Raw genomic sequence first — 27,692 nt, 5'->3', positions numbered from 1 at the left:
TTCTATTCTCTATTCCTCTATTGCCTCCAGCCAAGGAGACCACATTTCTGTGAATGGTGTGTTCTGGAGTCTCATGAAAGATCTTTTCCCCCCCATTGAGTAGATTCCCTTCCCCACTGACTGTCATATGTGTTGTGAGTGGGAACAGAGGACCTGTTTTAAAACAGCATTATTACTTTCTTGTCTTTTACACGTTTGCAGAACTTTCTAACTAGGCAGGGTCTGGGTCTGGGATCTCCCTTATCACTGGAATTCTATTACAGGAAAACATCATTGAGACAGCTCACAGCCAAGTAATCAATATGCCTGGGAAATTGTCCATCTATGCTTGGTTGTTCATAGTTGACGAGTGTCTTTCCGAGTTTTTGCCCTCCCAATTTCCAAAGTAGGCCTAATCAAAATTACTCAATTTATGCTCTTGTGAAATTAATGTAGGCCTACATATTATGAATAAACCCTTAGTTAACGTGCAAAGGATGTGATGATTATTATAATTATTATTATTATTTTTCTTCACTCATTAGATTTTCCTACCCTGTTATCCAGCCTTATCACAGAGAAGGTATATGTTAAAGTTTATGTTTGAATGCATTAAACGGTTAATCTCTCCACTGGAATGATCTGTAATGGACTCGACGACAGACAGCAACACATAGGAATCTATTAGACTGGTTCTCTATTTGGGGTCTGGGGACACCCAGGGGTCCTTGAGGGGGTTACAGGGTCCAGACAGGAACCAATTGGAGCATTACTTACAGGACTATACAGTTAATTGAGTATTTTTACATTGTAGATTGTGGTACAGGACATATTTTTAATATAAAATCATATTAAATGGGGGTTCATGGCCGAATGCATATCAAACAAGTGACAATTGAAATTAAAAGCCTTGTTTCTACTGTATACTACAGTACTTTCTTATACTTACAATGTAAGTTGTAACCTTAACTGCTGTGCCACCTCACTCTGGGCAACTTATTTCCCCCCGCGGGATGATAAAGATATATATCTAAAAGTATATTAAAATCACTGCTATAGTAGGCTTAGCTTTGGACACAAACAGGCACAGGACACGCATGGGATGGTCAACACTACTTGAATACTGTGAATGAATAAGATTATGTTATTGGAATGTTCATGGGTCAGCATTGCCAATTATGGCCATGAGTTTAACCAATATCAGATTGAGACAGACAAAGAGGGGAAAACAACTTCCAATTTCCATTAAGTTTCCATTAGGACTTTTTTATTCATCAAAACAAATGGCATGTCCATTTATAGTTTACTGTATAACAATACACATCTGTCACAGGAGCAGTGTCTTTTGATCCATTGTTGCAGAGTACAACTCCTCATGGTCATCACAGTATTTCCTCAAAAGCCACTATCAAATTAGGTATTTCCATAACATCAGAACTAGTTCTAGTGTATGAGGTTAAAGCAGAATCCTGTCTGTGTAAACTTTTTTTTTTTAGTTCAAAACAAACCCATAATGTAGTCATGCAACGTTCTGCCCTCTGATACAGTGCAGTGTTCAGTCTAGAAATCTCTTATCTAGGCAGCTTTAGGCAGACAACTAAAACAAAACTAGTTTAAAAAAAACAAAAGAAAATATATTAAAAAGAACAAATGGGAAAAATATAAGAATGATTGATAGTTTAGTCTGATTTTTTACATTCTCTTAAGGGAACAAAATGTTAAGTATTGTGGCTTTCTGTAGAAGGGGGAATCAATGGGGGGGGGGGCTACTAAAGTATCCAAATTAAGAGAAAATTCTACTTATACAGAAAAGGAACTAGCTTTCGTGGGAAAGGTCACCTGAAATAGATTTGTTTCCCCTCATGACACTTAAATCTGCACCCTCTCAAGTTTCAAAGACATTTATGGTCATGGTAAACCATGACACCAGTAGAGAAGAACACATCTCCAACTGACCATCTCTTGGTCAAAATCTTCTTTATTTCTTTATATATATTTTTTTCATTTTTCTTTTTTAGTAACATCATTTTCAAGTTCTTGCATTTCCCCCACCAACCAGTTACCATAATGAATTATCTACTAAACCTCACTGGACAGTTATCACCCAATCATTACTTAGCTTCATCATGGTGTACCACTGAAGCAGGCATCCCCACATGTATTACAAAGTTGTGACAAAGACAGTCAACAGCAGAAATGCATGAGAGGGGGAAAAAAACAAAAACAAACTAGTCTGCACAGTAGTTGCAGATTCCTCCCACATTCCTCAGTGATATTCAATAGTTTGCCGGCCAAGTGAAATGTCAGTACGGAACAGAGTGGCTAACAGGGTAGACTTGCTCACCACGTGTGACTAGGCTTCAGGTGTATTTGGCTTGGCTTGTCAACTTAACCTCCCAACCCATTTCAAAACTTTCATCATGTTAAATCAAGAGAAAATGCTGTTCCCCACTCTGCACATACAGCAGACGTGTTAAATTAAGAGTCTCAATTACCTTGACAAGTGCCAAGTCTTTTTTTTGTCACACTTTTGAAATTGGCTCCTGATGTCACTATTCTAGCCACTCACAAGGTGAACAGCGTCACAAAAACTTTAAGTTTAAAAAAGGAATGTAAGACTCTTAAGTTGTAGATGGGTACAACAAGTTAAGCGCTAGCATTTCTCCCATAGTGCAATTTTTTCATTTTATATGGGGTATTTTAGACTAGGAGAAAGAAGTGAGGATGCAAAGTTAAGACATTGACAAGAGACAACCTGCCACATTTCTGGACTGTACTGCACACTTCAGAGATATGACTGCAAGATATGCTTGCTCATCATATTTAGCAACAGGGAGACTGATTCTTCATCTGTGAGGAGGTGGAGCGTTGACAGTTTCTTTTCCCCTCCTCCCCAATTTTAAACTCATGAGTCAGCACGGACCGAGGACGCCGGTCTAACAACCTTGACTTTTCACCCACAAACCTGCCAGCAATAACCGTCACTGAGCTTCAAGGATTGGACTGCCTGTCTGCCTCCCATTCCAACAATACAACCAGGAAATGCTTCTCTTATCTCCCATACACTCAAGTAGGGATAAAATGCCAATATAGGCAGGCATTCAATTCCTACACAGTACAAAACCAGAGGCAAACTTATTAATGGAATTAACTTTTAGAAAAAACAAGAAACATGTAAATAGTATTAAAAAAAGAAATTTACAAACAAAAAAGTTAAAACCTTGCTTTCTAGGATCAAGTAAGGCAGCATAATCTAATTTAGTGGAAAGCCTGCAGCTAGCTGGACTTTCTCCCCCTGTTCATCTCAACTTAATTTGTGTGTGTAAAAGAACAAAGTACACAACTGTACACTGTAAATCTTGAGTGTCAATTAAACTTTAAATGAACACTGAGGATTTTACTCTGTACTATATATGGCAATTGAGGGGTTGTGACTGCCCAATACCACCCAAAACATCATGACGTGACAGCACTCATGAACAGGAAGACTATACAGTATTTAAAAAACAAAAAAACAACAAGAGTAGATTTTACACTGATAATTACACATGATTTGTTATAGTCAATCTTCCTTAAAATGTCCTCAAAGTTACTATGCTTGTATGCATGGCTATAACCCTCTGTCATATACACGCACTGCAGAAGTGGAAACTGGAGGATAGAAAGACTCACACACAGAGACAGAGAAAGAGAGCATCTAAAATGCATGTGGCTAAATCTACTAGCTGTAGTGTTGCCCAGCTAATTTTCTTGATGTTAAATACTGATTGGACCTGTGGAGGATGGAGGTGGGCTGACCAGCAGGGCTGTCTGTGAATTGGGGAAGTAACAGACTGGGTGTGGGTGGGTGGGTTGGTATGTATGGACTAGAGCAGTTGGTTTGGTTTTGGGTGGTGGAGGGGGCAAACAGGACAACAAGGTCCCGCAGGTTACAGCCCGCTCACACATGCTACGGAATGGTGCGGGAAGTTTAGTTAATATTTTGAGCCCTTTCACTAGACTAAGTCAGTCTTCATCCAACTGGAATCATCATCATCCTCCTCCTCATCCTCAGCCAGCGTCCATGTTGGAGGTCAGGATAATTTCTTTTTTTTTTTTACCCCCCCCGTCGGTCCTGATGAGATGGCTTTTCCGCTACGACGTTATCTTTTTCTCTTTTCACTTCGTAACCTCAGGAGGAGGATTTTGAGAGGAAGGAACATGGTGGGTGGGGCCAGGAGAGTGAGGTTTTTGGGAGTGGAGGATAAGAGAGGTATAAAGGGGAGGTGGGGCTGAGGTCAGGGCTGTTGGTTGTAGAACGCAGACCTCACATGGCCTCAGTCCTTTCTCACTTTCCTGTTTCTGGGAGACCTTCTCAGCACGTCGTCTTCCAGGTTCTGGAAAGCAGGACACAAGAGTTCAACACCACATAGTGAGACTTCTGTTCAAGCCGACGACACCCCACGCAACCAGATAAGATTAGTCTCAGACATTCCTGGACAGGGCGTGGACCTTTAAGAGGCAGGTTGTATTTACATTTAGGCATTTACTGTAGCCAACTACCTTTAATCTTGGTACAATCAATAAGCTCCTTTTCCCTAATTAGTGACATTACAAGCACAATGATGTAAGGATCAGAATAGCAACAAATATCCCTTTGTCCATAAAACATGAAGTTCAGTGTGCTTCAGATCTTATGAATCCAGCAAGTACTTCTTGGTATAAAAGCGGCACTCCAAAATAAAAGATGCAAGACTGGCTCATGTTCATTTGCGAACGCCGACGTGTTTCGGCTAAGCCTTCTTCAGAGCAGACTAAAAAGTAGGAAGCGCACCTTTTTTCGTTCTTTACTTCTTGGCATACTTTGTTATGTTATGCCCTTGTTTTATTCTAATGAAGAAAAAGGGAATGTGCTCTCCCATCTTTTTGAGGGGCCCCAGGCCCTTCTATGCCAGCTTTGTGTGTACCAAATTTGAGATGATTTGATTGGTCAGCTTTGTGTGTTTGGTGTACCAAATTTGAGATGATTTGATTGGCTGAGGAGCACGGAATATGATTTAAGACGATAAGAGCACCCCTCACTGTACGAGTGTGATTTTTTGTATTGTTTAGGGGCAAAAGGTAGGTTAAGTTAGGTTTAGGTCCTCAACAGTGTAATACATTGATTTATTGGAGATCCATAAATTTTGTTTTGATTGTATTGTGCCACTTTTTGCATTGACAATGTAAATGTATGTTTTCTCATGCCAATACAGCCCATAGCATGTTTACTGAAGGTTAAGATATTTGGAGTTACATCATCTACCAAAGTGTCATTTTGCATTTTTAATTACCTCTCAATTACACTGTCAGCATTGTTACTGTCGCTGTAAATAGATAAAGTTACCATGAGCCAAATATCATAAAAATCTGGTAACAGAACATTTTGAATCCTTTTTCTGGACTCTCACCTCTTCAGTCTCATCGGCCTCTTCCTCCTTATCCCCCTCCTCTTCCTCTTCCTCTTTTTCTGCAGGACTTTCCTCCTCAGCTTCTTCACTCTTCTTTTCTTCGGTAGCTAAAATTACAGTTAAATCCATGAGACACGTGCAGGCCTGTCACAATCATTACATAATCACAATTCATTTGCATAACAGTCATGAATGTTGACAATTTTAAAATAACCACAGAAATAGCCAATCTACAACACACTTAAAACACACTAATTCCACTATTTTTAAATTTCTTTTGAAACTATAAAGTTATAAATATGTCAGTATTGTCTTTGTATGTTAAAGGTCATATCTGCCCTGGCTGTGACATATTTGTTTACAAAGCCTAAAAGCTAAAAGAAAATTACTGTAATGTTCACTGCTAAAAACACAATGAAATCGTTAATCAAAATAATTGATATTACCGATATGAATTAATTGTCAAGTAAAATGTCATGATACTGAAATTAGACCTCAACTGTGGTGAGACCGGGAACGCCGAGATGCCAAAAAAAAGCATGTCTCCCCAATAGGTATTTATATGGGAGATGTATGACCAATTACAGTTCAATTCATGTAATAACAGTTAAATTGATGTAATTTCCTTTAAAAAAACCTGCAATACATCCGTTACACCGTTATTAGTTAGCTTATTACACCTCAAAGATTAGGCATCAAATTGAAGACAATTAAAAATGCATCAAGAAGATCAAGGAAAGAGGAATTCCTACATGGACTGCTCTCCTCTTCCTGCTCAGCTTCCTGCTCAGCCTTCTCTTCTTTCTCTTCCTCCTCTTCTTCCTTCTCCTCCGCTGCTGCTGCTGCTGCTGCTTCCTCCTCTTCATCTTCCTTCACGTCTGGCTGAGGCTCATCTGTCTTCTTGTACTCAGCTGCTGGCGTGGCTGGGGCCTTCTTCTGTAGGACAGAGAGAGAGAGGCGTTGGTCAGACAAACAGCATTTCTGTAAAGTGCAATTTCACATAGTGTCAATAGAGAGTATGCGCGTGACATCATCATCAAACCCGGAAGTTATGCAGGAATGCCTACTGCAGGCAAAAAACTACTTTCTGGCCTTGACAGCCCATGCATCCAAACAGAAAAATCCTATCTGATTGCATTAAACAACATTAAACAATGTTAAACTCACTTTGCCTGTTGCTTTGCCACTCGATTTGACACTCGATGTGCCATTCACTTTAAGCATACCCTCTATATTCACACAATCACAGTAGCCAAATCTCTTTTAAACACATCACTGAAGCGCCACGTGAACACTAGTAGCAGGTTTTGCATTTCAGATTATGCCAAGCTAGCCACCCATTTCACGTAAACCACTACAGAATGCATAGTGGATATACAGGTGGACAGTGTTACTGTTACATAGCTTCTCAAATCGCATAACCAAATTGGGAATTGGCCAAGAATAGAAGAGCTGATTTCATGTCAGGTTTGCTTTGCAGTTCATTCCTGACACACAGGAACCCTGCATTCTCTCGTTTGGGTGTGTTTATGGGCTGAGCAGGTGTCCTCAGGCCCAATATGTCTGTTGTAAAACAATCAAGTGTGTCAATCTGATCTCCAACTGTACATCCACATACCTGCTGCTACAGAGATGACCACCATAATGTTAATCTAAATCTGATGCATACACCAATGATTCTCAACTGGATACACACACTAAATGTACACTTTAGACTGGTACTCTCAACCACAGCCACAGGAGAGTAAGATGCAGTTCTATACAATAGTACAGAAGGAGTATAAGGGACAGGATTTCAACGTCCGGACAATCTTGTGAATTAAATTGTTCATTGTCTGTAATCCGGTCAGGACGTTATATGATCAACATTTGGGTCCCTCAACCACTAGTTGAGAAACATTGGTTTACACTATCATTACACACTGTAGGGGAGTGTAACCATAACTCACAACAGCACGATTAAGAAAACAGGAGAGAATCATTACAATTCTAACACATGGAAAGTCTATGCTAGTAATCACCAGGCCAGTCCCAGCTGACGACGTATTTTGGCTGCTCGGTCCATTTAACTCTTCTTGTAAGCTTGTGAGGCTGAACTGAGATTGACTTTGGTTTGCAGAGCACTGTGGAGAGTCAGCAAGACCCCTCGAGTTACACTAGTCAACAGACAAAGCACTGCATCAATCCACCCATTAAGCGTTAATCTGAGTGCATGTGAATGCATATGTGAGTGAGTGTTATGGTGGATGAGGATGTGTCCAGTAAGAGAAAAAAAAAAAAGACAGAAACTAAAAATATACAAGTATAAATTAACTGCCACATTCATGTTATCAAGTGTGTGGCTGTGCATGAGGTCTATGTGTATAAAACTATCTAATTGTATGTGAGAGAGAGTGTGTGTGTGTGTGTGTGTGTGTGTGTGTGTGTCTCTGACCTTGCCGGTGCAGCAGAAGACAATGATCAACACAAGAGGCAGGGCCACGGTCAGGACATACACCACCCACAGCCAGGGACGCTCCTCAGCTGCACTCATCATCTGGGTAGCCAGGCCGGGCTAGAAAGGAGACAGAGGCAATCAACATGAATAAAAACATAAAGTTACCCAAAACAAAAAAAAATAAAGAAAAACAAAAGCATACAAACTAACAACCTTTGATGACTCAAAGTCCCACCGCCATGGTAGTCACAAGAATACTACAATTTATGGACAGAGTGATAGTGTACTCCTACCTACATGACAAAAAGCTTCACTATAACAAAAAATTTGGCAAAGCAAAATATTGTGCATACTGTGGATGGGAATGCATGAGCATTACACACGTGTGTCGTGCGCCCAATGCTTGCTACACACACACACACACACATGTGTGAGTGTGTGGAGCGGGGTTGGTGATGAGAGGCATTATGAGAGGCAGTACAAGAGGAAGAGAGGCAGCCTGCTGGCCATACACAGGGAACCAGGGCAAAAGACTAATGATGTACAGAACAAGATGTGCTCTGTGACAGAGGGACAGGTATACAGAATACAGTACGAGTAAGGTGGGCAGAGGAAAGAAGTAAACAGAGTAAGAGAGAAGGAAAGAAATGACAATCATCAGTGAACTAGAGAACTACACGGATAGAGGGAATGCGAGTGTGCAAGAGTGAGTCAGGGTGAGAGAGAGAGAGCAAGCATTCTAAGTGCGCCGCATGTCCTGAGTGCAGGGGAGCTTTGCAGCCAACATGCCAGGCATCCCAGGAATCCTCCTTTAGGAAAAAAACTCCATCATGAGGGCAGCAGGAATTTTGATGAGCGATGGCTCAACTAACTGCTAATCCCTGGATACCAGCCAACCCCCTACAGCTCTCAGTCAGTATAAGCTACCCCCCCATGTAATGGCCCTGCAGCAAAAGAAGAACACCACCACCTAGTGGCTATGTGTGTTTATGCAGTGTAGTGTGTGTTACAGGTCTAGCTTTAGTGTGAAAGAAATGCACGGCAATGTTGTCACTCAATACCGCAGTGAGATAGACTAGCTGTAATTGCTTTAAGCAAACTTGTTTTCTAGTGTTCTGCACATAATTGCAATTGAATTTAAAATGCGTTTTCCTTTCACACTCCCATTTGCAGAGAGATGACTTCCGCACACCCGGTAGGTTTGGAGCAGGTGCGATGATGACGAGGCATATACAATGTGAAAGGAGGGACACCCGCACACTGCCACTTGCTGCGTTCAGAGCATTTTATTAAAGCAACGTTTCGGTCTTACGACCTTCCTCAGGCTTCGCAGAAAGTGGCAGTGTGCGGGTGTCTCTCCTTTCACACTCCCATTTGCAAAATAACGGTATTTAAGAGAGGTTGTCTGTTGTAAATGGTGCATTTATATAGCGCTTTTATCCAAAGTGCTTTACATAGATTGCGCATTACATTCACCCACGATGGCGGAGGAAACCATACAAGGCACCAACCTGCACATTGGGAGCAGTTAGGGGTTCAGAGCCCTGCTCAAGGACACTTCAACACCAACCTGCACATTGGGAGCAGTTAGGGGTTCAGAGCCCTGCTCAAGGGCACTTCAACACCAACTCTGGGAGAGCCAGAGATCGATTCCCATTCAGCCGATCTACCGGCTACGCTACGCGAGCTACTGCCCGTGTTTTGCATCTCACGAATTGCCGCACAAATGTACAATGTTTTAAGTACCAGTCATTTCGATCACTCATGTTGCTCATTTGGGGTATTCTGTTTATCTTTGTTGGCCCGCCCCGTTTACAGTACATCACATAAGGCCTTGGATTGCATGATGTGATGTCTAAGAGTAACATCTTCATTGAACCATTGAATCATCCTTTCTGCCTGAAACAGACAGTTTGAACCTTGCTGGTGATAACAATGTACATTTGTCTGAGAATGTATTAAACAGACATTAAAGAGTTTTAAATCAGTGCAAAAAAGGATCAAGCCTGTTTATAGCAGTAATCTGATTAACTCGAAATGTCTCCAAAAACAGCTTTTTATAGCAACGGCTCCAGTCAATGGTTACAACAGCTCATTTGGCTATGGAGACAGTGCTAACCACAGTGTCGTCTCTGGACACATCTATTTGTGTCCTCCTCCGGGGAATGATCCCAAGGCCTGTTGGAGCCTTGCATCATTAGCTCATTGGGTCGCTGCATGCTCCCTGGGCTGATCGTTTAACAAATAGTACAAAACAAACACTGCAGGATACAAATACCATCAGCAGTCTGCAACATGATCTCCATCAGTGGAATAGAGCTGCATTACTTAATATGTAGGACACATGCTCCTTTGTTTTAAACTCTGGCATTTTTTTTATATTAAAATATTCAAAGTGGTACTATACCGATATTCTAAATATTACATTTATTCCTTAGCATCAGTCTAAGCAAGCTACTTCTCCCTACTAATCATATAGCCTCCCATAGTACTCTCACTCTCCATGGTAGCTGTCCACCAACTGGTCTCATTAGATTTATTACTCCAGTTTTCTATACAGAGGGATTTAAATCATATTAGAAGAGCCATTCATCTTTAGTCTACCAAGACACAAGGTCGGCGTCGAACATGAAACCTCAAAGGAATACTGTGTGGTTGATGTTGACCAAAGACATACTGTATATGAAGACAGCCAGCGGGGACATTTTAATCTTTTGGGGGAAAGATTAATGGCATGGCATGACATGATTAACAACCCTCTGTATAGAAGAAAACTACGGGATAACTTAGAAACTGGTCTCAATAGAACACAGACCTCCACCAACGTGGCAGTTTGTCTACAAGGTGTTGCAGTGATTCAGGCTCCACATCCCCTTTACATGTGTCCTAACGCCTAACCTCGCGTCACCAGGCTTTCCACCTCGGAGGAAAGCCTGGTCTGTGTTTCTAAATCTCCATGTGATCCGGTCTAGACCAGATGGTAAAACTGGTTTCTGGCTTTTTTGGCGACACTTTGGTATATCCATATTTTATTCCACCTTGTAGCAACTGGCAAAACAAACGAAAGACGTACTTGAAGAACCGTGTCGGATTCATACGCTTTTATTGGGTAGGCCCTAAAATTATGATGGCCTTGATCACAGAAAAATGTTGGTACTTCCGATTCCACTTCATGGTTTCCTGCCGGATAACTACAAAGTAATGACTACAACATGACGTAAATTAACATCCTCTCCCTACCGGCTCATAAACCCGAAAAGGAATTCTACATGTGTCCAGTTACTGAATTCTGTGTGGGCCCTTGATAACCTTGATGCTTGTACAGTACAGTACCACTCAGTTCAGAAGGGACTGATTATTTTCTTCTTTCTTAATTGTGGACAGATGGGGACAATATTTGGGGTTCAGTACCCTGCTTGGGGGTGTGTGGCGTGTGTGTGTGTGTGTGCGCGCAAGGTGTCAAGTCAAATTACCTCTGCGGCTCCCTCGGCAGCCTTCTTCAACCCAAAGCCATCGCTGGTCCAGCGCTCGGCCGTGTTACGGTCGTTGGTGATGAAGAAGTTGTCAAAGAAGATATCGGAAGACATGGACCATAGCTCCAATCCCACGGCACTGAATGGACTCATCCTGAATGGGTGAAGATCCTCGAAGAAGTCTGGGTTGGCGATCTTCCTTGGTTTCCACACTCCCTGCAAGTGGGGGGGAGGGGTCAAAACAATACTCTTAGTCACTTACAGATGTATGAGATTTTCAGGGACAGCGTTAAAAGTAGATTTTCAGCGAGACAGTTTCATATCGATAAAGTACATTAATTTACGGAGAATTCCGCCAAAAGCAGATAACAGTTAGATTTTATTTGCCAGAATACTCCGTCAAAGGCAGCCAAATTGTTAATTATGAGAACACTGGAAAATAAACAACTTATTTATCGACAATTGTGTCCAGATTGATCCTTCAAAATCACCCCAGCAATACTTGAATTATATCCATTACATTAACGGGGATGCACGAAAGTGGCTCATCCTTCGTATATACACAAGGTCCATGTAGGAGAAAAATATTTTATTCCATCCAATTCTACGCATTGGCAGTTCTCTGCCAAACACTACATTTTGTAGTTTTGTATACATAGAATTAAATGTGTGTACTAAAATATTATCATCCAACAGCTGTGTGGGACTTGCATCACTACCTGATAGTTAGGGTTGTCAATCATGGGTGGCTTCCACTTGCCCTTGTATTTGGGATTGTCAATCACTGGTCGCTGCCAGGCACCACAGCCTGGGGCTGCCTCACAGGCAGCGTTAGGGACCTGGGGGGCCTCCCATTCACCATCCATATCCACATCCCTGGACAGAGAGGAGAGAGACAAAGTGTCAACCAGAGACGAGACAGAAATCTTTGAATGTTTTATGTTTCTTAGCAAAACTGCCATATTTTGTGTGTCTTCTTTTTAATTCTTCTGTGCTTCTGCTATGTGTGCGTCTGTCTTTCTCTGTATGTGCATCGGTGTCAAGGGCCATATTTTTCTACCTTAAGTTGATAGGAAATGTGGGGGAGAGAGATGGGGAGTGACACGCAGCAAAGGCCGTCGGGATTGGGAGCGCGACACGCTGTCAGGCTGGATTAGCAGCCTAGGTGCCCAGACCGCTAGGCCGGCCCGGGCCAAGAGCTGTGTGTCTGTTGAGGTTTGTGTTTCCGAGTGCGTCCATGTTTACCAGTCCTCAGGTTTGACAGCATCAGGGTCACCGGTGTACTCAGGCTCATCGTCCAACCAGCCGTCAGGCTTCACTGCATCTTCATCAGGGATCTGAGCTGCGGCTTCCTCATCCCTGAACAAACAAACATCCTTTAGCCATCTTATAAACAACCACCATTGTAGTTGCAGGTTTTTATGTACTCTGATAATTTAGTTATTAATAGCAATGGATTGGCTGAGGCCTGTTTGAACGGGAACAGGTTTTCAGAGAAAGTAGCTATATGCGAGAACATAAATCGATGCGTTCGGGAATTTAATAAAAAAAGAGGCAGAATTAAAACAACAAAGGTTATTGCTCATCATAAAGGACATGGCATAACGCCTGGTAAAGAGCAGTTAGTCAGACTGTGAATACAACCCACTAGTGAGTGGCCAGTTAGATTAGAAGACAGTTTAATTTGCTGAATGCGAGGCCCATTGATAAGACCAGACTGACCAATCCTCAGGCTTGGCAGCATCTGGGTCCTGGATCTTGGACCTCTCGTCCCAGTCCTCTGGCTTGTGGTCATCGGGGTCTTCGATCTCTGCCTGGGGGTTGACTGGGGGCGTCACGTCTGTCAGCAGGTTACCACTGTTCACCACCGTTTGATCCACCAAGATCTCAAAACTGTTGTCTGGGTTCAGCACTAGGAGCAAAACAGAGGCGAGACAACAACATTGAAATTGTTGTCCTCTGCAGCAGAAATAGGCATAGGTCTCACCAAGTATGGACAAGTGGGATTCAATGTTAGAACATGTGTGTTTGTCTTACCCAGTGAGTACAAGTGGGTCTTTTTATCTGTATAGTATGAGCGGAGGTCGGCATCAGGTTTCTTAGCATGTTTCTCCTCAAACTCTCCAGTCTTTAGATTCTTGTGTCTGAAGATGAAGTGTAGCTTGTAGTCCTCTCCACACTTATCTGGTCCAAACATGATGGTGTAGGGGGTTTGGTCCCGGAACTGGTCCTGAGTTAGGAACAACATTTTAATCACTACGCTTCCCAGCCAGCCTATATACACGAATGCGGGCAAAATAGGCACAAGAATCACACCAATCTCTCCATAATCCCCAACGTTACCAAGACGGTAACGCAATCCAGACATCTTGCTTCTTCTAAGACCATAGTCCTTACATGTATCTTTGTGTCTGAACACTTTCTGTTAGGAGGTCATAACTTAAACTGGCAGAGCCAAAAAGAACAAACAGCTACAGTAGCTGCTAGCCTAATTCCAGCCCTAGAGGAAAGGTGTGTGAGAGTCAGATGCTTTATTCCATCTAAAATGGAATCCTGTAGGTTTTCTTACCAGGTCAAGGTCAGGGGTCTGGGTCAGCAGTTTGACATATGCACCGCCACAGTCAATACCCGTCTGGAAGTTAACCTCATACCTAAGAGCAAAACAAAGAGATCCAGACAGAAATTATAAGATGGCACCAAAATGTATTACTATAGCAAACATGACTAAATTCACAACAAATATAATTTAATGGAGTGGTTCTCAAGGAGCCTTCAGGGCAGGGTCCCAAACCATTTTGCCCCAAAGACCCCTTCCATTATCAATATGATGACTGTATTTATACTTGAACAATAACGTTGAACTGATTAAATATGTATTCCTTATCCTTCCTTGTCTAGACCAGGTCATGCATAGGATAATTTATTTTCCTTAGACTGTGAATAATAGTTAAGTTTACCATGAAGCCAAAATAGCTGCAGTGGAAATATAGATTTTATATCTAAAATAAACAAAAATATGGTGTTGCGCACAATGCGTTGTTGGCAGCTTTTCTTTAGTACCTTGGTTAATTTCAGCATCAAAATCAGTTGAAGCCTACTTTATACTTTAGCCTTTTGAAAATAGCTGATCTACAAGCTCACAACACGTTGAATGGAAAAAATATGTTCTGATTTTTCAAAGATTTCAGATGACGGCCAAATACATCAATTTGGGGGTACTTGACATGAAAATGTATAAATAATAAAATGTTTTAGAACCACTGATTTAATGGCAGTTATGGAAGCGTGTGTTGCTGAGTGTGTTCTAGTGCTGCACAATTCTTGCTCAAATGTGAATCTCGATTTTCCCCCCCACAAGAATTGAGATCACAATTCTCATGTTTTCCAAAATATTTCTGTAGTTGCTGAACATTTACTACATTCACAATGTGGCACCTGGAGCCAACTACTGTGGCTTTAAACAGACATCAAAGTGTTTAACTTTAACCTCTCTGTCTATCTTGTAGCAAAAACACAAGGGTAACTCAAATTAATTTTAGTGCTAGATGATTCTTAATCAAATTTAGAAATGAGATCACATAGGACAGTGTCTGAATCTAGATCTTTTTTCGATTGATTGTGCAGCACTAGTGTATTCCCATGTGGGTTGTGATTGCGGTGAATACACTCACTGGACAATGAGGGGCTGGGTGTCGAAGATAAAGGGTCTAAGGAGCTGGGCAGAGATGGCGTGGTGTTTGGCCCGAGACTTGAGGACCAGGCCTTTGTCTCCTGGAAGCTTACTGTCCTTCATCTCCTCAACTTCCCATTTACCTAGAAAAAAAAAGACAGAGGTTTACTTGCAACAGCCAACCAGAGAAAACAAACCCATTGACGCTCCCCTTGTATTACTAGCTACTGTCTCCATTTTAAAGATTTGAACCATTGTTTGGTCACAAACATTGCAAAATGTTAACAGATTTGTAGAACGTTTTAACGGATAACAGACACAAGGGACCATTACATCACATCCTGTGTGTTGCAAAATTAGGGGGTCTGTGTGATGTAGTCCACTTAAGCCTGTAGATAAGAAAATTGCTCCACAGCATTTCCATTGGCCATTTGACCAAAAGAAGATGGCAGTAAGCTCTTATTACACTGAAGAAATAGACATTACAAAAAAGTAGCAGCTCTACAGGCTACATGTGTTGCATCACGACACTGTGCGCTTGTAGATTTATATTTTCACTATTCTTGAAAGAAATTGCCAATGACACTGCCAAAATGTACAGTATATGTGGATCTGAATGATGGGTCCGTACCATCATACTTGTATCATAAATGTACAGTATATGTGGATCTGAATGATGGGTCCGTACCGTCATACTTGTATGTAATGTACAGTCTATGTGGATCTGAATGATGGGTCCGTACCGTCATACTTGTATGTAATGTCCAGTATATGTGGATCTGAATGATGGGTCCGTACCATCATACTTGTATGTAATGTACATTATATGTGGATCTGAATGATGGGTCCGTACCATCATATAATACATCATAATGTACAGTATATGTGGATCTGAATGATGGGTCCGTACCATCATATAATACATCATAATGTACAGTATATGTGGATCTGAATGATGGGTCCGTACCATCATACTTGGCGATGTCCTCATCAGCACCGTCCTTCTTGGCACTGGAGATCACCCAGCTACACAGCACAAAATAAAAACAATGGAAAAGAAAACAAATACTGAGGTATAATGAAGACTCTGTTAAGCCAAGAAAGACATGCTGCACTCTATGGAATCCACATGACTGAAATGAGTTGTGGTGACAGAACTTTAATCCACAAGTAGTGCATCTTGTGTGTGCACCCGTGTCTTAGGTGGGTTGAACAATTTATGTATTAATTTCATTATTTAAGTTTACAGTTTATATAGGGCCACCTACTAAAATAACGGCTCACCTGTCCAATGTCCCCCGGTCAAACGACTCTGCAAAGAAATGTTCTCCCATAGGCTCTGGTGCTTTGTAAGTTACCTAGACAGTGGGAGAGAGAGAGAAGGCAAAGTTAGAAACGGAATTGATTTATTTAGCGCAAGAACTAATGATTTTGTTGGCATTATTCTAGCTAGTGGGCGTCTCTCTCACTCACTTGACACTCTTCAAACATACTATGACCCGTCTCTTATCGTGAAGCACGATAAGAGACGTATGCTGGGCTGGCATGCTGGGCTGGGCTGGCATCGGCTATTGTCGAGTTTATTGGAAAGGGTATTTATAGAGAGCCTAACAAAGACCACAAATTCTAGAATAGTGTGTACACATGCCATATTATACATATCAGAGAATGGTTTTAATTAGGGCTGTCAAATGATTAAAATTTTTAATCAGATTAATCACAGCTTCAAAATTAATTTAATCATGATTAATCACCATTCGAACTATGTCCAAAATATGCCATATTTTCCTGTATATTGTTGTGGAAATGTTAATATAAATGACAGAAAGCGGATATAAATTTGTTTTTTTGTTTTCTAATGCATTTATATATGATGTGAGCATTTGTAGGCCTAGCCTACACTTTGAGTTAAATTAACACTGGCTTTTGGCCATGTAGACTGGGGTCCCCCATGAGGAAGTCACTAATGTTGCTCTGGAGAGGGAAGTCTGGAACACTGGTGGAGCTGTTGCCCCGCGACCCGACGACGGATAAGCGGTTGAAGATGGATGGATGGAGACTGGGGTCCCAGTCCAGAGATAAAAATCATAATGAAATGGCCTAGGCTACTTTCTATCAATTTAATTTGGGGGTCCTTGAAATTAAAATGGCTGAGAATCAATGGGTTAAACTGTAGACTATAGTTAATTCACAAAACATGGCACATAACCATTTTTGAAACAGGGCTTGGTTTAGAAAAGCCTATATTTTGCGCTAAAGTAATATATTGAATAACATATAAATGTAGGTGTTAAGGCTAGAATGGCATTGTAGAGAAGTGGACTATAGTGAGAGACGAGATTGTCTCTCCTTCATTGCGGGACTGCAGGACTCTGGAGATAGTTAGTCGTGAATGATCAGCTTCAGTCAGTGTTTTGGTTCGTACCTGGAGTTGTGCATTATCTGCGCTGTGCACAGCAGCACAGGAGAACTGTCTTTATATCCATGGTCGTTTTCAGTTGCTTTCCATGTGCGACACAAAAGTACCATGTGTTTGTTTTGGTAATAGCCTACTGCAGGCGCAGCCATGCTGATTCACGTAATCGCGTTGGACAAAACGAAACCAGGCGGACCAAAGTTAATGGCTTAATGCACGTAGGACCCGCATTTTCAAACTGTCCACAAGTTGCAACGGACCCGACGGTACTATAAAGTGTTGTGAGGGATTCTTGCAGAGCGCTGCGTCTGATCCCGATAGCTACACAGCACTAGTAGTGTGCGTGTGTGCATGCGTGCGGAGGAAGAAGACTGGAGGAGGCGTGTGTGTGCGTGTGTGTGTCTGTGTGTAGCCTAATGAATGATGATCCAAAGGGGCTTTGCTAGGCACTGTAGGCAGACAAAGTAACGCAACAGAGTTACAGAATCAAACCACTTGGCAACCCATTGAACCCAACTACAATACACAAGCTACAGTGTATCTCTCTGGTGTTGTTCAATCATGATTGTGCGCTACACAGTGACAGATTTGTTATGCACTGGACGTTCCTGAGCCTCGCGTTAGGGGCTTATACTTTAAGGTTAGGGGGAACACTGCGCATGCGTTAATTGCGTTAAATATTTTAACGCAATTAATTAACGTCGTTAACGCGCATTAGTTTTAATGTTATATTATTAACACCCCGAACGCCTGGGGGTATTTAGGACCATTAAATCAGGGCACTCAGCGATTTGCAGCTACGGAGCGCATTTCAAGGTGCACCAGGCGCCATCTTGGATGTAGCTGAAGTAGCTAGATGTAGCCAAAACACCCCCGAGGCGATCCGACAACAACAGGAGGTATTATTACTTCTAACGCGACTAGCGACGGGACTGCGATGGGCCGTCAAAAACAATCTTTGGTTAGAATTGGACGGATTGATTTAGATCAAGAGTTATTCACGTTTTAAGATTTTCGATCTCATCCACTAAAATGGAGGGGGACCACTTTGGATGACGTCCCAACCGGAAATGACATTGAATGTTGCCCAACAGGCGCTCCCGGCCTGTGGAGCGGTGCGCTTGGTTATGATATCATTAATGTTCCGTCCTGTGATTCATCTCCGTCCTGAGCGCAACTATTTGATAGGACAGAGACCTCTGTTTATGCCGCTCAGGGTGTTAATATTTTGCCCACCACAGACCATATTTCAATTTGTAGAAAAGCGGACAAGAGCAGTGCAAGTGCAAGAGCAGTGCAAGAGCTGGGCTTGTACAGGCCCTTAGAACCTCTTAACCCTGTATTTGTCAGGATATTAGACACATCGACCAATAAATAAAATATATATATCTTTCATTGAAACATTAAATTTATTCGTTAAGATAGTTTTATCCTTTGAAAGAGACAGTAGAGAACGGAAATGTGGACATATAGCAGGGGGGTGACAGGTAACATTTTAGAATAACTATCTGTTATAACTAGTTAATGGATAATGCACAAGCTGTTAGTTAACGAGTTATTAGTTCTAACAGACACTCAAAACGATGCAACTGTATCCACTTGGAGATCAAGAACGTCACAATAGTGATTTGATTGAGGCGTTCACACCACCTGAAACCAAATCAAACTTTTTCCATTTTGCCATTCTTGTCGTTTTATATACATTTACCATTATAGATATTACAATGTCTGAGGACCCAGGAAAACAAATTGTACTTTCATGTACTTGTGCACAAGATGCAACAATAAAAAATAAAAAACTTTTAACCGTGGTCTTGAAGTGCCCCTCAGACTTACTTTGGGTACTGCTGGCGTTTTAGGAGCGGCGGGGGGCTCCTCCTCCACTTCCCCCTCCGGCAACTCCCCATCTTCCTCCTCGCCGACGTCCAGATACCGCTCGTCTTCGATGTCCATGTCATCGCCAAGGTCTTCGACCAGGTCAACCTCCTCATCGGTTTGGGCCAGGGCCACGGGAGCCAGGCTGAGACAGCACAGGGCCGTCGCAAGGAGAAGGGCAACACATAGCCTCACCTTCTGCTCCATAGTCTGGGGAAGCAGATAAGGACAGAGGAGCAATTATTCAGCTGCTCTCTTCATCTGGCCTGGTTGTATGGTTGTAGTCGTTCTTCGATTTTTCAAAAATAGCAGACCTACAAGCTCGTAGCGCACCACTCGGTGACGCACTATGAGCTTGTAGATCTGCTATTTTTCAATAGCTAAAGCCTAACATAATGCTAACACTTAGCATTAGACTTAGATAGCATTTGAAACAGACTTATAGCATGTCATGTAGACAGCACAATAATTGCATTGTATGTAGTCATAGCACATCATAGTACATATGTATAGCATAGTATAGTATATATGTATATTTAATATGTATAGTGTCATTATATAGATATGTTCTAGTTACGTTCTTAGCTTACGCATGTTTCTTGATAAATGCATTTTATATATGTGATGTATTCCCATACTTTTGTTCTTGCCTAATGTAAGTCGCTCTGGATTAAGAGCGTCTGCTAAATGCCTAAATTGTAAATTGTAAATTGTAACACCAAAAGGGGTTCCCGCCCAAAATGGGATAAAGGCTATTTTACCACGGACATAACCATTATGACCTATTGGGATGTGACGAAGCAGGTCCAATGGGCTCTATGCACACCATTTTGGAAAGAACTTGGGCCACTTCCCTACTTCCTTCACAGGTGTTACGGCTGATACTAAATAAAGGCTCTGTTCCATTCTGGTCAAACAGAGTGAGGGTGCTGCTATTGTGCGTGTTGGCTCACTGGAAACACTCTGCTACACCAGTGGGTGGCTTAGTGTCCTTGAGTGTGTTCCAAATGGCCCCCGTATGGGTGTGTAACTCCGAGTGTACAACTTTGTACACTGAAATGTAAACGTTTGAGAACACTAAATGAAACAGACTAACAAAGCCTTAATTAGTATCATCGGTAACACCTGTGAAGGAAGTAGGGAAGCGGCCACGAAAGCAGGAATTACGAAGAGTTATTCTGTGTGCATGAAGCCCTATATAAACTTCATATAGCCCAGTATTCAGCTGCTCTTCATCTGGCCTGGTTGTATGATAGCACCATCTGGTAGGGTCTAGGCTATTTTCCCACAGACCTGTCACGTAAGCCTTATCTGATCTATTGGGATGTGACATTGTACCAGATAACACAGGCACAAGAAGGGACCATTACATCCTGTGTGTTGCTATTATTACAGTGGTGGTGGTGGTGGAATAGTCAACTCAAGCCTATAGATAAGAAAATTGCTCCACAGTATTTCCATTGACCAAAAGAAGATGGCACAGTAAGCTCTCATTCGACTGAAGACATAAAATATTGATGTCAGTATTAGTTGCCAACTAATTATGTAATCGAATTGTTTTGCAATTAATTGTGGCCGTTTTTCCACTTAACCATAGTTTTGCCAGTGTTACTTTAACTAAGCCACTAAGCCAGAGGAGTGAGCCATCTCTCTTCAGTCAGTCTCCTTGTCAGTATTACAACAATACACAGATAACCAATTGAACGTTAAAAAAACACTATGGCTCTTGACTTAGGACACCACAAACTAAAGTAGTTTCTGAAATATGTTCCAGACAATTATGTGCCATGGAGACTATTGACTTTTATTGGTGTCTGGGGGAGGTGAGGGTGGGAGTGAGCTGCAGATCAATACAGTAGTAACACCACCATGGTGTACTAATTTGTTTATTTTACATTTCAAGGCAAATAGGCGATACAAGATAGGCGATACTTTAACTAAAAACACTTGGCCTGAATCCAGAGTCCAATGCAGTTAATATAGAAATCTGAAGGAAATATAGGGACATGGAACGTTTGATAGATATTTTACATTTAGCTTGTACCTAAAGGCAAGTTACTGGTGAAAGCAGCACTCTATTGATGTGCAGTAATATATGTGAACCATTGCCACTGCCAGGCACACAGTCGCCCCCTACCCAGGGTTTCCCTGGCACCAATTGCCATGGCAACGAATGACCACCCATGGGACACGCACCCTCAGCCCCTTTATCCTTAATGAGATTAGGTCCAAAGAGATTACACTGCTGCAAGGCTGGAGAACACACCATTCACAGACAATTTACTCATCACCCTTAATAATTTTAAGTCTGTGAAGATTAGTGCCTAATCATTACACCTCACCAACAAACACAAATTATGTATTATAATTATTCAAACAACTAGGGGTGGTTAACAGCAGTGGTTAGCCGGTTTTAAACATACTCCGGGAGGCGCAGTAGTAGAGTAGTTTTCTGGACTGGTAGCAGGTCTGGTCTTCCACCACTACACAGTAGAATTCTCATTGTGTTAGACATTTAGATGGGAACGCGCGATGTGGCTACGCAACATTACGTCCGAGGAAAATGGGCCAGTAAACGAAATGAAGATGAGGTAATTAAGGTTTCCCCATGTCATTATCTCTACACGCATGCTTTTAAAGATTCGTTTCGGGGTTGGGTATTATACCTGTATTTCAGCCTAAGGCTAGTAACCGTTAATTTTTATTAAATAAATAATGCTGTCGGCTAACCAGTTACAACAAAACTACCCATTATAGACACCCAATACAAATTTCCACAGAAAAAACATGGCCAGGCCTGCCTTTGAATAAAATGTTTATCAACAGTTTGTTTTTGGAAGCCTTCCCAGGTCTTGACATTGGTTTAAAGTGTTATGACACTAGAGACAGCAGTGGCTATAGTTCAGACATACAATCTAGCCTAGAATATCATGACATTCCTCTAAGCAATTCATCCATCCTTCTGGCAAATTAGCTGGCTGTTAGGCCAAACAGCCAGCTAATTTAGTAATTTGCAGATGCACCACTGAACAACAGTTTAACATGCAACCACACCTATATTAACTTGGTGCAGATATCATACCCCCTAAAAATGCATGCTGTTCACCTAATAAGATTAACCAAAATAAGATTAGCAAGGCAGGCTAGACCAAAGGGCTAGTATTGCACTGCAGAGTAACGGTGAGGAGCAGCAATAACTGTCAGCTTTAGCCACATTAATCAGCTTGACCAGCAACTACTAACGTCCGCATTTAAATTATTTAGTCCTACGTACAGGCCAAGATCAAAGCAGGACCAGGACATAAATTACACCAATCCACGGAGCCCCCCCCCCCCCACACACACACACACGTATTCTTGTTTCTGGACAACCGCGGACACACACACACACAATTTATATATACTGTATTTCATGCATACTGCATTCCAAATGGTACTAGGCATAGAAAATTACAACCAGAAACATGGTTTCTTTGGCTGTAGCCAGTATAAGCTTGTCTACTCTCAGCCTAACTTCAAATAGCCAACCAACAGGTCTTCCTTTGGCAACGTCACAGACTGGTAGTGAATTATAGATCTAAAGGGTAAATAAAACAAAAAAAGATGAAGTTACAGGATGCTGCTGTATCGTGTGGAAGATACTGCTGCTTGAAAACTACATTGAATCTCTCGATGGGATTTTACCAGAGGTCATAATGTTCAGGGGGTCAATTAGGGATGTAAAGGTACAATGCATGCATTCATAATTCGGTACAGGGCGTTCTGTTCTATACAGCTGTGTGTGTGTACTGATCAGAGTGCGGAAATAAAAAAGCCTAGGTTTACCTGCTGAACTACAAATCCGAGTTCCCACATGAACATATTGGGACATTTCAGAACACCACACGTGGCCCTAATGGTGCGTTCAGACGACCATGCAAAACTCATCACAGCATAATTTGCGGCAGCTTCACGCATCATAGCTTCACGTTGCGGGCTTCCATTGACAATGAATGGTAGACTGCATCGTTTCATCTGCCTGTGTGAACGCAACATAAGAGCAATCAGATGTATTAGGAGAGCTAAATATGATCCTCTGACTCGCAGGTTATTTTGTTTTTAAAGCCTCATTGGGAAAACTCCATTGTATCTGTCCGAGATGTTCTCGTAAAAATGAGAGCTGTACCAGATCTAATCAAATTACTTAGTTTTACTTGAAATACGTAGGGCGTACACAGAGTTTGGCAAATCCTCTCTTTTAATGCCCCCCCCCCCTAACTCCTGGAATACCCTTCACACATGTTACACTCATTAATCAGATCAGATTCACTTTATTGCCATTGCACAGTTCAAATCCATAATTACTTTCATTAGTTCCATTGTGTTTCCCTGTGTTCTCAATCTACTTTTAAGTACATTGTGTATTGAGAACAAACACAATGGAACATGATTATGGATTTTTTTTAGTATCTAATAATTCCATCTTTGGGCAAAACCGACATCAATATCACATCAGTGATTAACAGGGAAGCAATGCCGTTATTAGACCCGTTCCTTCTCAGTTCTTCTTGACTCTTACCAATACGTCCTGTTTCAATCTTATGGTTTGTCTAACAGGATAGACCCTCCTGATGAGGGTTCAAGGACCAAAATGTTGTTTATTAATAAAAGGAAATTTGCACATTCCAGACAGTGTGTGGGATCTCTATTTTACGCTTGGATAGGCTTTTCCCATTATCCCACGCACCTGTCATTTAAGTTCTTAAGGTGTGCATCAGCGTTCAGCCAAGCTGCTATGACACCTGAATTTCCCTCTGGGGATCAATGACCGTTTATCTCATCTTATCTTAACCAACACCACAACAAATGCCTGAAGGAAATAAGGTTGCTCAATCTTATCTCTGCCGTCTTGGCAATAAATCCCCATTAGTTGTTGAAGCTTTGCTTCAGTTAACCAAGTGAAGCAGATAGCATGCGTAAGTCTACAGGCTGAGCCTTTGTTAGACATCTGTTGCTTTTCCACAGTATGCTTCTTTTCCTAAATGTAGGCCCTGACAGCAAACAAGAGATGAGACAAGAAATATTCAGTACAGGGAGTCGATAAAGGAAGTCACCTATGATGATGCTCATAAGTAGGGACCAACTGACCACAGCAAGCCTGAGGGGGCTGCAGAGACATATGGGTGTGGGCTTTAGAGGGTGGGGGTCAGTGAATCCGCAAACTGGCTTTCCCTGTGTTCTTGGGAGTGGATGCGGGCTGCCTGAGGGTTGTGGTCTGCAACAGCCCTCTTGTTTCTGTGTATGTGGTGGTGGTCTGAAGAGAAGGAAGGGGTGGTCTGGGGATCTCACATATGTGCTTTATGCGTGTTTACTTGTCTTACACCCATGCATGCACATTGCACACACAGCCACCTCCCCCAATTCATTGCCTCAGTGGGTCAATATATTTTAAGTGACAGATGGGTCACACAAGCATGAATAACGGGGGATGGAAGCCAGGGTGGTGCACAAACCAGTCAATATCCAGTCAACAAACAAGAGTAATGCAAGACAGCTGCTAAACCATACAATTGTACTGCTTCAACAACAACAAAACAACATTTCAGCCAGTGCACCGCAAGGGGGCACAGAATCATATAGCACTAGTACATTCATCTCCCTTGAAGAATGAAGCAGGCGTTCTGGCACAGCATGTGCCCTCCCCCACAGGTCAGAACCTCAACCTATGTATTCTTGGTCCTTCAATTACATCTTTCTTTCAAGAAAACTACAATATAATAGGCACTGGGTGACTCTATAAGCAAAGGCTAAAACACTGACCTCAGCTGTCTCACAATGTGCCTTGGGAACAACTGGAGGAGGACACACATGTCTACACATTGGATCTATACTGGCCTGTTGCAATTATCTGGACTATATGATATGATAAACAGCTTCCAATGATGTGCCAGCAGTCATAGAAAAAAAAGGAGGGATTTCCATGACACAAGTGTGGTCCTGTCCTGTCCTGTGCTGGAGGCCCGCAATTCAAGTTACCCAACAGGAGAGGTACTAGACAGGTTACTATTTAAAAGTTGGCAAACAATCATTACCTTGCTTCCCTGAAAAATAAAACACTAGTTTACCACAACCTGTTCTTGTATAATCTTCACTATAAATGTGTCACTTGTGTCACTAGGTTATTTTAACGCAATAAAAGCCAAAAGACATTTAATTTAAATCCATAAATACACCTCATTCAAACTTCAAAGGTCAGTACTAGTACACACAGTGGTGCTATGGTTGAGTTAGGCGACTGCAGCTGCAGGCGAAACTGGTCAGACTACTACATGTACCTGTTATACGTAATCCCTAAATTAGAAGAGCATGGCAAGTAGTGATTGTGTTAGCATAGATAGAAGGTTCCAGATAAAGCTCACACTAGGGCTGGGTTATATGATACAATCAAATATCATAAATTCACAATATTCCTTTCTAAATAGCTATATTGATATGGGGACGTGATATTGAAATTGTGTCGTTGTGTGAGCCTGTAGATCTGCTATGTGTATTATTACACTACCCCTGTGAGTCTCATGAGGAGCCAAATAAGATGTGTTTAATCATGTCACCCGGGTAGAGAATCATAAACACCCAGGGAGGGAGAAACACAAGGATACTTGTGTGGTAAATGTTGTTTTAGCAGATTAATCGCCCCAGTCCATTTATATCCTTCTTTAACATTGAAATTAGCAGCATGACATGTGTCATAGACTTGTGATATGCGTAATGTGATGGACTTCCAGTTTTTTTCCCCCTCGCCACTTTTTTCCCCCCTCAAGCAACAATAAGTAGCTTCAAAATATGAACTAATTGGGCAGACATTAACCAGCGTAGATAAGCTAACGCTCCTGCAACTTAATACGCCTATGCAAAATTAAATCTAATTGCTGAATCAAGTCTTGTTTTCGCGAGATCGCCATTTATAATGCATTTGATCTGCCTTTAGGCCGAGAGCCGAGAATCTTAATTCGATCTAAAACACGTTAGCTGAGTATTGGCCATAGTGACGGGCTAACTAGGATTACATTGGATAAATTAGCCACATATAGCAATCTTGCTAGCTTACTTGGCCTATGCTTAAATAGCGCTAGCATGACATTCAGTGCTAACACCATTCAAGAGCTTTTTACTGGACACGCAAAGGATCAAGATAGTCCAACCGAATGACAGATTATTGTGCCCGAGTCGCATTTCAACCACACGAGATCAAAAACTATCATTTAGAAGTGACATTTTGTCCGTCATTTACTTACCTCCTGCTTGGCGACGTGACTGTGACCAGACCACCTGAAACTACACAGACAGAGGGGGATCACGTGTGGGAACTGTGGAGAAGCAACTCCGTATCTATGAGCCCGCCTCCCCGCGTCGTTGATTGGCCGATGAAGCCAGAAATGTGACGTTTTTGGTTGACTGGCAGGAGTTCATTGGCTCTGTGGCGTGTCCGTCAAAATGAAATGTCTCCGCCCACTAATCTGAACCTCGTGGACGGCGATGATTTGTCCAGCTGGAAGAGGAAGCGGCCGCTCATTGGCTGGCGGTAGTGAGAGACTGAAAATGACAGAGGAGGAGATGATAACTTGAAATCTCCCTTTTTTTGGCTTAGATTGAGATTCATGATTAATCAGGTTAATTAAAAACCCATCAAGAAATGAACGAACCGGTCAATAACATAGCTCGGCGTAATCATCTCATCCACAATCCACTGTGATCTGAACTAAGATCTTTTATTGAAATCCACCCAATTTATTCCACTATTATGTTTTAGCATACTGCCACTCACTCACTGTTATGATATTGTCCATGTACATCTAAGTAAGTCTGTGTACTGAACTTGAGATACAGTGTACTTGATATGTGACAGTACAGCTTGCATTTGACTTTATAGCAATATGTTTCACTGCCTGCATTGTACTTTCTTGAGATGTGAGGCATCTGTTAAAATTTAAATGGCGCCCATAAGTTCAGCCTGGTATGTCAACAGTAAGGTCAGCCTTGTACATCTTGAGGTCAGCCTTGCACATCATCGCGCCACGTTCCTATGTCGCATATCTTCATATCTTGCTGTCTCGTCACTACGATCCAGCACTATAAATATTCCCTGTCTCTCTAATAAACTTTGTGAACCTATTGATACTGCCTCCGCCGTGTCTCATTATTGGTTCTCCCGGGCCCGTCGCCGTACCGACAGAAGTACTTCAACTGGATCACCACACACACCACCCAGCCTACACACTGACACTGCCAGCCTGTCAGAGCCAGACCGAGGGTCCTTTTAGAGATCATCACAACACTCACCACATATTTTTTTGCTATGTCATAAATATTATGCAAGTTCAGTTTAGATATATTCAGAGATCACCCCATAGGGACATTAATGTATTGAATGAAA

General features: G+C 41.9%; 1 protein-coding gene across 1 annotated transcript; it reads right to left on the bottom strand.

The window, feature by feature from the left end:
• Positions 1-1,218: 1,218 nt before the first annotated feature.
• On the bottom strand, positions 1,219-26,680 carry canx (calnexin). Its single transcript, XM_079511436.1, has 15 exons — positions 26,554-26,680; positions 19,241-19,489; positions 16,273-16,346; positions 15,956-16,014; positions 14,990-15,131; positions 13,888-13,969; positions 13,356-13,548; positions 13,041-13,230; positions 12,564-12,677; positions 12,038-12,194; positions 11,319-11,534; positions 7,843-7,962; positions 6,161-6,344; positions 5,409-5,515; positions 1,219-4,355 (listed from the first exon to the last, which is right to left on the bottom strand). Exons 2-15 carry the CDS (start codon positions 19,484-19,486, stop codon positions 4,296-4,298), a joined length of 1,944 nt encoding a protein of 647 aa, XP_079367562.1. The 5' UTR covers positions 19,487-19,489; positions 26,554-26,680; the 3' UTR covers positions 1,219-4,295.
• Between the last annotated feature and the right edge of the window lie 1,012 nt (positions 26,681-27,692).

Source organism: Electrona antarctica (genome assembly GCF_951216825.1).
Source record: "Electrona antarctica genome assembly, chromosome: 1".
Lineage (NCBI taxonomy): Eukaryota > Metazoa > Chordata > Actinopteri > Myctophiformes > Myctophidae > Electrona > Electrona antarctica.
Note: the sequence above shows the minus strand (reverse complement) of the source record. Positions and strands in the feature narration are given on the sequence as shown.